General features: G+C 40.9%; 1 protein-coding gene across 3 annotated transcripts in view; it reads left to right on the top strand.

Annotated features, from left to right (window-relative positions):
* Positions 1-2098: 2098 nt before the first annotated feature.
* MCPH1 (microcephalin 1) overlaps positions 2099-14345 on the top strand; it is a 206916-nt gene continuing 194669 nt past the window's right edge. For 2 of the 3 annotated variants that reach the window (XM_072142312.1, XM_072142314.1), the window contains exons 1-8: positions 2099-2292; positions 5213-5304; positions 7388-7506; positions 8783-8870; positions 9012-9126; positions 9881-10015; positions 10370-10456; positions 11561-12658. In XM_072142312.1, coding sequence (XP_071998413.1) covers positions 2250-2292; positions 5213-5304; positions 7388-7506; positions 8783-8870; positions 9012-9126; positions 9881-10015; positions 10370-10456; positions 11561-12658 — 1777 coding nt within the window. In that variant the 5' untranslated portion in view covers positions 2099-2249. Of the gene's footprint in view, positions 2293-2404; positions 2572-5212; positions 5305-7387; positions 7507-8782; positions 8871-9011; positions 9127-9880; positions 10016-10369; positions 10457-11560; positions 12659-14345 lie in introns of those variants that run through there. The other variant, XM_072142313.1, reaches the window with a different exon arrangement.

Genomic DNA, 14345 nt, shown 5'->3' with positions numbered 1-14345 from the left:
TCTACATGATCAGGTGCAGTAGCCTGGAGGCTGAGAGATTGCACTGAGCTTCCAGCACTCCCCCCTCCTCCTCCTCCCCCGGGCCGGCCGCTCCCCATGTGTGAGCTGTGCCTAGTGTACCCAGTCAGCACAGGTATCAGCACAGGGCACAGCAGGAGAGGTGACCGGGCCATACACCCAGGAGGCTCCTCTGCAGCTCCTGATAGTTGTGGTGGGGGTAGGATGGCAACACAGTCAGAGGCCACATTGCTGCTGCCTTGTGTGATGTCCCAGCAGCTGCCACCTCTACACTGGCCAGCTCCAGAGCAGGGATGAGGGAGGACAACTACTCCCATCATACAGTGAGTAAGGTCAGTGCACTGTATGATAGAAGACAGTCATCAGGGCTTGTGTGTCAGTTTTGTGACGTACAAGCCCTGAAATAATCGCAACGCCTTGTAAATCGCCAGACATTGCGATTATTTTGCTCCGCACACCTTCTCCATGCCAAGAGGGCATGAAGGAAATGCGGACAACGGCGCCTGCGCCCTCGCTATAACCTGTGAACTTTCATGACTGAAAGTTTGCAGGTTACTAAGCAATTTCACACCTGTCTGATTGTTACCGATCTATTACAATGTGCGAATTGCGTATAATAATAGATGATGTGGAAAATCGCCATATACTGCCATACTGTAGTATGGCAGCACATGGTAGGATCAATCAGACAACCTACGGTTAAAGTACCCTAGAAGTTAAATAGTATACATATTTGTTATTTAAACTATAAATATCACAAAAATATGTTTTTTTGTCAAGGTGACACACCACCCGAGTTATGCTTGGTTTTTTGGCGAATTTTGACACACCAAGCTCAAAAGGTTGCTCATCACTGGTATAGGTGGTCGTTAAAGGTGAGAATGGTAACAAGCATACGTATCAACGAGTCATGTATAATCTATCAAGCGCTGCCATTTTTTTGAAGCCTCTGGCACCTTTGCTGGTGGTGATCGGCGCAATATGCAGCAAAGACTTACTGGCTATGGAGAGGACTTTTTTTTTTAACTTTATATTTTATCGCGGCGAAAGACGTCGCTGCAGACTCCGGACCTGTGCCCGCTGACATCTAAAGTCAGCGGACGGTCAGCAGAGAGTTAATAGAATGATTTTACCAATTTAAAGTCTCACACGTCATGAAAAAAATAATTGTTGTCATGAGCAGAACAACTGCAAAAATTGATCTGGACATTCAGGCACCAATGACCCAAAAGGGGTTAATATCCTCTTAGCCTGTACATACAAAAGTCCTGTTAAAAAGGGTAGCTTTGTGGGTGAGGATGAGGTGTGAAGAAGTGCAGCCACAAGTGGAGTGTCTGCCCCGTGCCTGTACACTTTGTAACTTTATCGCAGATCGGAAGCCTTGTCTGCCGACGCAGCATGTCCAGCAGATACATCATGAGGTAGGACTTTATCATACGGGAGTGTATGATAAATCTCTCCCCATTTGTCTGTGCACTTTGAGAGTGGTGCCACTTTTGTTTTTGTGTTTCAGTTTTTTGCTCTTCTCATATACAAACCCACAGCTGTATAATACTCCATGCAATCTAATGGGAAGCTAGAAAAAAATTCAAACACTGGCGCCATTTTCTGGTGCCTTACTTTAACATCTTTCACTGTGCTCCCCAAATGACACGGCCCAATTATTATTTGGAAAAGGTGAACATGGAGATACTAAATTTATACCAAAGCCAGGAAGAAGACTTCTTGTATCATTAATCTTTTTGATGCACGGAGTCCCGTTCCTCTGCCCTGTGGTGGGTCTATGACATCCGGCCAGAACACGGCAGGGATTCACAGATCGCTCACAGTAAATTTCACAAACTTTTGCCCTATGCAGTGTTGATGCTGATGTTGATCTTAGAAGTGAAACATGTCACAGATAAATACATTTCACCACTAAACTAACACATAGACTTGCAACAGCTTTGATGCGGTTTTGACTGCACCATCTGAATACAGCTTCACGTACTGCTGCGGATATGTGGTATTCACTTCTCTGTACAGCCTTCGCTAACTGCGATGGGCACCTACACCTCCGTACATGGGATGCTATCAGCTGCTGTGTAAACGACCCGTACTTTCCTCCCTGTCTTCTCCACACTGCGGAAAAGCTGGATAGCTGCGGCGCACTCTGATGACGTCACGCGGCGGAAGTCAAGTTTGAAGCTGTGGCGGGTGAGGAGAGAATCGCTGCGGCAGCTGTAGGAGCCATGGCGCTGTCACCAGGCAGCCGTGATAGCCGCATCCTTACAGGTAACGCCAGGCCCCCCAAACGGACGGGTCACCCACGTGCGGTTTATACAGGAGGGCGCGCTATACAGGGCTGCACAACTCAGGTTGTTGGTCGTCTTGTCATAACTCGTGCTTATTGTTCACCTGCATTAGGAAGACGTAGTGGCAACAAAAGCCTATACAAAGCCGCATGTCATTGCCCAGCACAGTGCATTGTGAATACAGAGGAGTTGAGGACACCTTTGCCTAGGATTCCACTTGGAAAGATGAGCAGGGGTGTAATACTATAGTTTGACCTGGGTACGGCTAGGCTCACAACACGTTATTTGTATACGCTAAGCGTATGAGTTGGGAAAAAACCTGATGTATACGCTTATATACATTGAAAAATAGTTGCAGATGGAGGTACAGTTGTTGCCTCCGTCTGGCCACTATACATCCTGTTCGCCAAAAAATGCAGGATGGAAAGATATAGCAAGCTACGTCTTTCCATCCTGCAGCCTGACCAACACATGCGCTTATGGCGAGCGGATGCAAAGTATTGCATATCTTTCCACAGCCCCGCCACGCGTGATGTCACTGTCCATATTATGACCGTGACATCACTGGCGGAACACCCCGTTCATCATCAGCAGCCAGTGTGCACTCCTCCAACCCGCTCCCCGCATTTAGGGGACGGGTGGCATCCCCAGGAAACGTATCCCGCTGTACTGTGGGATACATGGGCAGCACGGTGGCTGAGGGGGTAGCAGCACTTGAGTCCTGGGTTCTAGTTCCACCCAAGTCAACATCTGCAAAGAGTTTTTATGTTCTCTCCGTGTTTGCATGGGTTTCCTCCCACACTCCAAAAACATACTGGTAGGTTGTTTAGATTGTGAACCCCATGGGGACAGGGACCAATTTGTCATGCTTTGTGCAGCCCTGCGTAATCTGTAGGCGCTATATATAATAAAGTATTATTATAATGCGTCTGTGCCATACGTTGTGAGGGCACGGAATCCTCCTACGTGTCCTTACAACATATGCACAAAAGCGAGGTGTGAAGCCAGCCTTAAAGGGATTATATGGGATGGATGAATTTGTGCCCAGCGGTCGCACTAACATTTTTCCAGAAGGCTTTTTTTAGGTATTTTTAGCTGCAGAGGAGTATGAAATAATACAAATAAATAACTCCTATATGTATAGGAGGGCTAACGCACCAGACCCCCGTCCTCCCCCAGACTGGGCTAGGGCTGGCACGCCTGAATTTTTATTTCATTTATTTTTTGTGGGTGTGGTGGTATAGCTCTTTTATTTTCCTTTTTTTTAACAGGTGCACACTTAGCAAGGAGCGCATTACATGTAAATATGTGTTCCCTGCTTTACTTGTATACACATCACATATAACAGTGATCTCTATACACAGACATGTAGAGAGCATACACATTGCATCTTCAATGCCTGCCTCTCAAATATGAGTGCTGTATACGGAGGCAGCTGTGACAGGGGACTGATAATATCTGTCCCCATTCACAGTATAGGATCGGGCTATCACACAGACAGCTTGACAGCAGCACACGCTGCCCCATTGGAATGCGCAGTGCTCCTCACCACTTAAAGAGGACCTGTCACCCACAAAAGGCGCTGCCTCTTCCCCGGACCGCCCTGCTCGCTCCATAGGCCGGCCCCAACCCCGCCCCCTCATGAATACGTCAGAAAGCTTTGCGAGCTGTCTGACAATTACACTGTACCCCGTCGCAGTGTTTGATAGCGTTACCGGAGGTTTCTGGTAACGCTATCACTCTAACACTGCATTGTTTGTACAAGCACTAGGAGCTGCTTACAGAGCCATATGAGATATTGTCTTTAAGGAACATTTATTTTTTTTACTTCCCAGTGCTATATTTTAATATCCCATGCAACGTACTGGAAAGCTGGGGAAGAATTTTAAATGCAATGAAAGTGTGGGCCTCATGGGTTCAGCATTTCCAGAGGGTACTGCCCGGTCCAGCAGAAGCAGTCTGAGGCTTTCCCTTATGTTGGACCAGAAGTTATGACCTCATGCACACTCTGCATTTGACCGCTGAGCCAACTACTGTCCTCCATTCCATCATTGAGTTTTGAAAGACCAATAATTGGCTCAGCTGTTGCATGAACAATATGTAGCTATCACTGCAATAAGACTGGAAGTTCTGGAGTCCGCAGAACTATTGTTGGAACGGGACTAGTGAAAAGCTGAGAACTAGGTTTTTTTTTTTTTTCTGTTTTTGGGATATTGAGATATTTTTTTGTCCTTATCTTGGAAATATTGAGGCATCTGGCATCTGCCTTACGGTAGTTTCTCTTCAACACTATAGGGTTATATGAAGCACTTGGTGGCGGGCTGCTTTATCTACCCCGTGCTCTCAGACTAATACCCACCCTCGAAAGCTTCAAACGTGCTCTAAAAACCCATCTCTTTAGGCAAGCCTGCATGAAATGTCAACTCTCTTTTTACTAATCCATCCTATGTCCCATCTCCCGTCTGTTTTGGCGAACAGCAGATATATACAAGCTCCAGGCTTCTCTGCAGTCACTTTCACCTTGGTCCCTGTATATAAGATGGCGACTGATGGCTGGTTCAAGCAGCAACATTTTTATATATCAAATAATTTAATAAGTAATTTTAATATTATTCCTTTGTAAAGGATAGCTCGACCATTATACAATGGTGTCAACACCCTCATCCTCATAGTCTGTAAGCTCTTGTGAGCAGGGCCCTCACTCCTATTGTTCTATATGACTGTTTGTTCTTTGTAATGTAAAATAGTTGTATATTTCCCTTATGATTTGTAATCATGAATTTGAATTTGATTTTATGAATTTGATGGCGCTATATAAATAAACATTATTATAATTATATCCCATTATCATCTTGCATACATTTCATTTTCTAATATACTGAATCCTTTGGTCTTTTTAGGAGTTGTGGCGTTTGTAGATGTGTGGTCATCCAACAGAACAGAAAATTATTCTAAAATGTTCTCACAGCAGCTACTTAACCTGGGAGCAAAAGTAAGTAGTGATAGTGCCACATTTTAATTTTCTTATGTTAGACAATTACCATTAAGGAGTTGTATTTGATGGCATCCATCCCCTGCCTCTGCTGATCATCACTCGGGAGACACCCTGAACATGGGCAGCAACAAACAGCTCCCACTTCATTCCTCCCACTTTATAGGCAAATGGGCTGGGCTGGACGATGTATCCCTTAGTATGAGCATACACTAGGATACGTTGTTGCCCTCCGTTGTAGGGATCCTAAACGAGATGCAAACACAGCCTAACTTGATTGAGAGAGATGAGAATGAGAGCTTCCGTTGCCATCAATGGTTCTCAGTGTAGGTATGTAATTTATATGACTAAATTGCTGATCCTCTCTTCCACTTTTGCATTCATTATCTATTCGTGTTGAAATGTTGGAGCCCACAAATTGATCAGTTCTGGTATCATCTCATTATGTGCTGTGCTTGTCAATATCTCTTTGTAGATGTGTTTGATGAGTGAATATCTAATGTGTAGTTAATAGACGTAGTAATTCAGAGCTGGTACACAAAAACAAATGATATTGATGCTGGACAGAGCTTCTGGTTAAATAAAATTTGCCATCAAAATCCAGCATGATAAACCAGTGATACTTACTCATAGATCCTGGCACAGTGATTGTGGTAATATTCTCAGATTTGTTATACATGGCCTCCTTCCTTTTAAAATCACCTTTTAAAATGATGCTAATAAACCAGATAAAACCCATTGTCCCATTGATCGGTGCTAGTGGTGTGGGGACGTGGCCATGTTGGCTTAGATCGTCACACCCCTCCCTCCCCCGTGATGTCATCGGGGAGTGGCGATCCGTTGTTATGACAGCCTCGGGTCATACAAAAACTGTCTCGTTTTAACACATTTATTATAATGTTCGATTTTGAAGATAGGATCAATCGGGCAACCTGGGGTTTAAGTGCCCTAGGCGATCTGAAAAATGGTAAAATAAATAAATATATAATATCCTAAAAATTCAAATCTCCCCTCTTTCTTGAGAACTGATATAAATAAACAGTAAAAATCATAAAGATGTTGGGTATTGCCGCGTCCCAAAATGTCCAATCTATCAAAATATAATAACGGTTATACCCAGCGTTTAACCCCCTAACGGAAAATAGCGCCCAAAGTCGATAATGCCATTTTGAAAAATATAAGAAATTCAATAAAAAGTGATCAAAAGGCCGTACAGTCCTCAAAATGGTAGCATTTAAAACATCATCAAAAGTCACAAAATATGACACCACACACAGCTCTGTACATGGAAGTAGGAAAAAATTATCAGCGCCAGAAGATGGCAAAATGAAGGGGTTTTTTTTGTAAGTTTTTAATTTTTGTAAATATATAGAAACATTATAAAACCTATATAAATTTTGGTATTCCCATAAATCATGTCATTTGGGGGTGCTCAGTGAAAGCCATGAAAACCAAACCCTCAAGTAAATCGTGCAAATGCATTTTTTCATCAATTTCCTTGCATTTTGATTTTTTTTCCCGCTTCTTTGTATATGGCATGGAATATTAAATACCGTCAACATGAATTGCAATTTGTTAAGCAGAAAACACTGCACTTTACAAAAAAAATTATGAATTTTTGAAGGTGGGGAGTGAAAAATGAAAATGCAAAAAAAAAAACCAAAAAAAAAACTTGTCTTTAAGGGGTTAAAGAGTATCTACCATCAGAATCGCTGATGCTAGACACTCACATTTCCATCTGAAGTGGAGTCCAGTGCTGTCTTTCTTACATCCAGCAATGCATGCCATATGTAAAAAAAAAAAAAAAGTTTTTAAAAAAATATGTAAATGGATCTGGGGGAATTACTTATTAGCATAGTTATAAAACTATTTTTTCTTCAAATAGTGCACATTGCTGAATAAAAGATAGGCAGCACTGCACCTCATCAGACGGACGCGTGAGTCCAGCATCGGTGATTCTGATGGTAGATGCCCTTTATGTATTCTCTAAATCATTGTAATAGGAATATAGATTTGACTGTATACTGTATTTAGAAAGAATGAAGGGTAATTATTAAATTATTTTATTACTTTGCATCCTCAGGTTTCTAAAACATTCAATAAGCAAGTAACTCACTTAGTTTTTAAAGATGGCAGTCAAAGTACATGGGACAAGGCGGTGAAGAGCAAAGTCAAACTGGTGTCTGTCCTTTGGGTGGAGAAGTAAGTATTTCTCTTAAAGTAATGAGAAGTGGGAACTAAATAAAGGTTTTGTAACCGTTTTTTTTTTTACATTGCAATATCTAAAAATGATGCAGATAAGCAAAACAGAACATTGGGATTGATTTATCTTAGGCTACATTCACACGGACGTATGAAAACGTCCGTATCCGTACCGTACCGTACCGTTTTTTTACGGATTACATACGGCCACATTCATTTCAATGGACAATACGTCTGACCATTTATATTGCCGTTGTTAACTCCGTTCCGTACCGTACCGTATACTAGCCGTATAAAAATATAGAGCATGTCCTATTTTCTCCCGTATTTCAGTTCCGTATGCCCTAGAAGTCTATGGGGACGTATAAAATACGGGTTACATACGTGCTGCATACGGATGAAAAACGTCACGTATATACGGCCCGTAAATACGGGACTGGAGAAATCATACGGTCGTGTGAATGTAGCCTAATAGTCTGTGCCAGAATACTGGAGTAATTTGATCAAAAAAACTGAAATGCCTTGTGCCACATTTATTAAGGGTTTTACTTTGTTTTTAGGCACTTTTCTGACTTGTATGAAAAAGAGGTGTAGGTTTTTGTCAAAAGTCCATTGACCAACAAAAAAAAAAAAATCAGTAAACTAAACCACCCTTATAGATGGTGCATAGTACAACTCCAATGCCTTAAACTACCCTGTATTTATCATCAAACATTAGACACAGTGATACATTTGGCACAACAGAAGACTGGTCTAACATGTGACACATTGATAAATCTCGTTGTGGTCAAATAGACGCTTGTGCAGACTCTGCCCCTTCCATGTAAAGGGTATGCTAGGTGTAATTTATTCCTCCAGAGGCCTCCCCACAGATACAGTGGAAGTGCTAATGTTGCATTCATGGTTCACACGACCTCCACGGTCATGAGTTCATCACGTATTCTAAAGTAAGTTTGCAGTATTCATAAAATATTTTTCTGAGGTGACTTTCACATGACTGTAATGGGGAAAATGATTTGGCCGCACAATTTGCAGCTAGATCACGACCCCCATTGAGGTCTATGGCACAAAGTCACAGTGCGGTCTTTCAGTGGAGAGGGGGAAAGTGAGGGGTGTTGTGTTTTTTTTTTTTTTTTTAATTACTCAGATATGCCTTTTCAGGACTTACAATTGGGTTAAATGTATACACACCACTCATGCTTAAGGTATTTGAGACCACCTCTTGATTTTGGCCTTGGTCATATTGTAACTGAACACTGTTAAAAATTCTTTACAGATGTCGTGAGATGGATTTGCATGTTGATGAAACTTTACACCCAGCAATAAATACAAATAATGGCATACCTCAGCTTGCTAAGAAAAAAGTAAGTTACAAGCTTTTTCACTCTCATCTGAATGTCTACTTGAACATCTGTGGTCTGTGGAATTCTTTGCTTTACTTATGTCATGTTGGTTATTGCTACTTTAGGGTTTATAAATTCCTTAAGACTGTTAACCTCTTTCAGAGAAAATGTATGCAACCCAAGGATTTTGTAGAAAGAACACCAGAAAATGACCGAAGACTGGCACGGAAATTTGATAAAATGTGCAAGGACCTTGATGTACAAAAAGCATCTGCTGGTGAGTTCACATGTGCACATGTCTTTAATAACTCCTTTATTTTTTACCGTGACACAAACTAATGGAATGAACATCTAACACACTGTTCTTACATTTACTGTTTTACCAAGAAGTCGTTACAGAACATGTAGTTAGATGTGCAAATTATGCTCTAAGACCATGCAGAGTTCACAGCATGTTGCTTTTTTTTTTTCTTCAAACTTGGTGAAACCCATTGTAAAGTAGATGCCATATTTACATGCAGTTCTTGATTGTGCAGGTTACTACCTGCCAAAGTGAATACAGAAAATAATCTGTTTAAACGTTGTTCATACAGCCCCTTATTCACTGTTAACAACCTCAAAGCAGTATACAACCTAGGTGTAGCTCTGTGAGCTGTAGCTCTGTGAGTACCACATATGTGTGAGAATTCACTCGGGGCGGATGACGTAGGAGCATTGATGGAATATGAACAGAAGAGACGCCCTGGGTAAACCAAATAGATTTTTTTTTACCTACTGTATTTTGCTGCAACAGGGGCACAAAAAATTGAAACAAAGGTTTGGCCTTAGTCATGAATAGCTGAATAACACCAGAGGCAGCGGAATATGGACTGGTGGTAGACTCCCTGTAATTTTACAAAATCTGAAGACCTACAGCAAGGGTATCCAGTAACATGATGCCTTATTTTTCTTTTTACCAGTAATAGTCTGTAAAAAGGGTCATTTATGTGGATTAATTCCAGTCTAAAAGTATCATTGTTCTTCCCTTACAGATATCCCTATTTTATCTTTTGAAGATGATGGGACATTATTGTACAGCCCAAAAGCGGTGGTTGCAGATCGCTGCAATGCTATGGAAAAGAGAATACAAGAGATGAAGAATAAAAGAGAGAATTTATCTCCTACAGGTAGTGCCTTAACCTACTGTTTTAAACCAAATACTCTTTTTTGGCCTTTGTCATTGTAATTGGAACATATCAGTTTTGTAGGATGTGCCCCAAGTTTTTGTTTTGCTGGACTCTGTAGGCTTATATTACAGACAGTGTAAGGAGTGCCTAAAGGTTCTTTGTTTTGCTTATTTAAGGAGTAAGTTTTCAGTTGAAGGTAAATAGAAATGTACCTGCTGTGTAGGTATGTGTTCCTTACTTAAATTCAAAGCTTTCATAAATGTATGTTTCGTAAAATTTATTAAACCTGTTCTAATTTTGCTATTGTAGGAATAATGGTAATTACAGACAAAATAAAAATTATTTCTTTTACAGCTTCTCAGGTGTCACAGATATTCGATTTTTCATCACTGAAACCATCACTTGGAAACAGTCCATCAGTTGCAATAGATTCTCCACATGGTATGTCAAAAGGCAGAAAAAGCTATACAGCCATCACAACGCTCATATAAGCCTTATATAGTTACATGTCCATGTCAGACTTAAAAAAAAATGTTGTAAGATAAGACAGTGCAGAGTTAGACTAGAGTCTTTTGCTGCACCAGAGTTATCAAGGTGTCTGATGCTGGGTAATTAATCTGGTGGAGCTTAATGTCTAGTCATACTTTGCACCTCCTATTAGTTGGCTTCATTTATGCCACAAAGGTGCGCCAAAATTCTGTCCCTTTAGCATTTCATTTTGTCATACTGGGTGTAAAGGTGCATGAAAACTGTCTAAAACACTTGATAAATGTGAAGCAGACAGTTCTTGGGTGAAACTACAACCAAATTCTGTCGTAAACAAATTAATAAATCTGCCCTAGTGTGTGGACATGTTTCAATTGAAATTTATCCAACATGTTTTATGCTGGTTGCAACTAAATTATTTACAGTAGATCATAAAGGTATTAAAGTGTAATTCGGTGAACCTGGCATAGTACACCCCGGCTTCCTTGTGCAGTTGCAGTACCTGTAGCACATGGGCAGAGAAGCTGGGGTGTAGAATGCCATCTGCACTGTGCTACTGCATAGGCAGTTCTGGAACAAGGTAAGTATAAAGGTCTTTTATTTTGGTAGGGGGCTCAGCGGGACTATCTAAAGGGCGATTCGGGATGATAAAATGAAAGATAAGAGATATATATTTGTATAAGCCTTTTAGATTAATCTAGGAAACAAACTCGCACATCCGTGACTAGGCAATAAGATGTACATAGTTCTCGATAATACAAAAAAAAAATATTGAGGATATATTATAGAAAATAAAGATGGGTGCAATGATGCATTGTACGTTGCATCAAAATTAAGGTCACTGTAGTTTTACTTCATACATCTCAAGTCTGTCATCCATCTTTTGCTATTTGTACCTGTCATTCAGTCATTACATCCATAGTTTTCGTTAATAATGGAATACCAGTCCATAGTGTGAACACAGCCTAGGCACTTGTATGACTATTGTTACATTATATCATATCTGTAATTGTTGAGTCATTTTCAGCCTCTTTCTAATATTTTATATATTTATTTTAGGGAATGACTCCAGCTCGCTTAACACTAGCTATGAAGACCTTTTTGAAGGTGTCGTGAAGGGAGCCAGTGTTCCTAGCACTCCCAAGAATGTAGATGCTGTGGCTAAGGAAGGGAAAGTTTCCTCAAAGTCAAATCTTTCACCTCAAAAAACTGAGGGAGGTAAATCTAGTCCTCGAAGAGTAAAGAAACGATCACAAACTCAAGCCAAGAGTCGTAGATCAAATCGGTTCAAACTCTCTGAGGATGCCCCTATAAATGATAGTGCAACATTACTGATTATGAATAAAACCCCAGATAAAATAAATAAAGCTGTTCCAAAACTTGGTCTTGATTCTGTAGACAAGGAAAGTACAGACCTCTCAATACAAATTTCACATGGGAACCAAAAGTCCACTAAAGTGAAAGCTGCTGATGGCACAGCTGACAATGACAGTGGGAGTGACACATTTTCTAATACTGCCTTAGGAAAGGACAGAGTTTTTGGCTTGGACTATTCATCCATGTCAAATAGACTTGTTGCATTGTGTAAAGAAAAGGAGCAGTCTAAGAAAAAGGGTCGTAGCAGCCTAAAATCTGATGTTTCCTTTGCCAAAAATAAAGCTGTGAAAGTTGAAGCCAAACCTTTTTTATCATCGTGTAATACAGACTCTGATGACGCATTTTCTAATTTTGAAGACTTTTTTACTTCATCGGATTTAAATGCCCGTCAAAGCAAACTGAAAAGATTCTCGCTGAGCATGGAACCAAGGAGGTCTCCTAGCCCCCCTCCACTGACTACTGACAAAGACTGCCGCAAGCGAAGGAGGTCAGTAGGCGTCGCTTTTCAGGATATGGGCACTGCGAAAAAAAGAAAAACAATACATTCAGTAACTCCTTCTGTTTCAAGCTCTGTTTCTAATGAAAATGTGGCAGAGAGAAAAAAGTCCACAGCTGTTAGGAAAGTTGAAACTCCCTGTATAAAAGAATCTGAGAAGTCTGTGAACAGCAAACTGGCACCTGCTGTATGTAAAACAATGGAAGATGTACCTGGTGTTCAAGAAACCCTGCAAATAAAAGCTGGAACAGATCATGGGATTGAGAAGAAACTATTCCAGCCAAGTACGTGAGCCTTGTAATCGCTATCTTTTTAGTAAGAACATATATTAAGTCCAAGCCTAGCATAAGGACTGGGGAAAATGGCCCTGGCTAATACAAATAAATGAGTGATGTGTGTAACTGGTTGGCACTGCAAATGCCCACAATATTTCTTGTCCTGTGTACTTGATCTTCATATCTCTCATATTCTTTATCCAATGGTTTGTAACGTGTTACTGCAACACACAGATTTCTGGATCTATTACTGCAAGGCAGTGTTCGTACCATTTTTATGTGGATATCCATGTGTACGAGATCTGTGTCCCATAGAGTTTTAACGTTGCAGTGGAAAAAAAGGTAAAAGAGCAGGAGGTTTAATTAACACTTTATAATGTGTTACGCTGGGGCAGCCCGACAAGGGTCAACGGGATATAGCAGTCTTAGAAGGTGCTCTACCAGAACAAATAACAATGCATATATGAAAGAGGGAAGCGTGGCACTTACCATACTTGCTGTATGTTCTTTATTGTGGAGGCAACAGGAGTGGGTATGACGCTGGCACGTCACAGGCCGTTTTACGTGTACAAATGTGCTTTCTTAAGCTCAGTCTTGAGAGAGCACGTTTGTATGTGCAAAACCCCCTATGGCCTGTGACGAGGCTGTGCCATCCCCTATCATGTTGCCTCCTCAATAAATAACGTACAGCAAGTACGGGGAGTGCCACGCTTCCTTCTTTCATATATGCAGAGAAAACATTTTGTGATTCTGTGTTCGCTATATATACATTTAGCCTTACTTCAGGAAGTTAACTCCATGTGTGCATTGGCAAGATGTCAAAGTGCAGATCCCCAGCAGAGGTCTGAGGGCTCACCTCGGAGTTCTGCAACGTATAGCTGTGTAATTTTACACAATTTCTACAAATGCCCCAAGTCATTCTCCCCACCCACCCCCCAAAAAAGAAAAAACATTTATGCTTTTGTCACTTTTACCACTGCTCTTAATTTAGAGTTTGTAGTCCAGGGTAGTTGTGGTAGGACTGTTTCATACATGAAGCTTGTACATTCCTTATCTGGGGTTTACCGCAATTCTTCTATGGATTCTCCCCTTGTGCACTGCCTATTCAGAGCCTGTAGCTGTTTCCTTGCCACAGAGTCATGTATACTTACTGACACACGATGAAGTATTGTATAAATGGAGTTGAGCTGTTTTTGTAATGCCTACAAGCTTTTGAAAGCAAGTGAAAATGGAAGCACATTGAATTTAGACTACAATGAAAAGTATAGTTCAGAATTTGTACAAATAATGTATAAGGTGTGCAATTCTGTTCAAAAGTAATCTTAAACACCTCTGTCGCCAGATTTCACACCATTAAACTACCAGCCCCCTCAGGTAGGGTTTGTCCTTTCTACAATTTCCTCTTTCGAATCTCATCTGATTTGATTTAACCGGTTAAGGACCGGGCCCTTTCCTGTTTTTTCATGTCCATTTTTCACTCCCCACCTTCAAAAATGTATAACTTTTTTATTTTTACACGTAAAGAGCTCTGTGACGTCTTGTTTTCTGCGCAACAAATTGCACTTCATAATGATGGTATTAAATATTCCATGCCATGTACTCGGAAGCGGGAAAAAAAGTCCAAATGCAATGAAAATGGTGAAAAAACGCATTTGCGCCATTTTCTTGTGGACTTGGATTTTACGTCTTTCACTGA

The sequence above is a fragment of the Engystomops pustulosus genome, chromosome 3, assembly GCF_040894005.1.
Source record: "Engystomops pustulosus chromosome 3, aEngPut4.maternal, whole genome shotgun sequence".
NCBI lineage: Eukaryota > Metazoa > Chordata > Amphibia > Anura > Leptodactylidae > Engystomops > Engystomops pustulosus.
The sequence above is the reverse complement of the archived record's forward strand: the minus strand, read 5'-3'. Positions and strand labels throughout refer to the sequence as shown.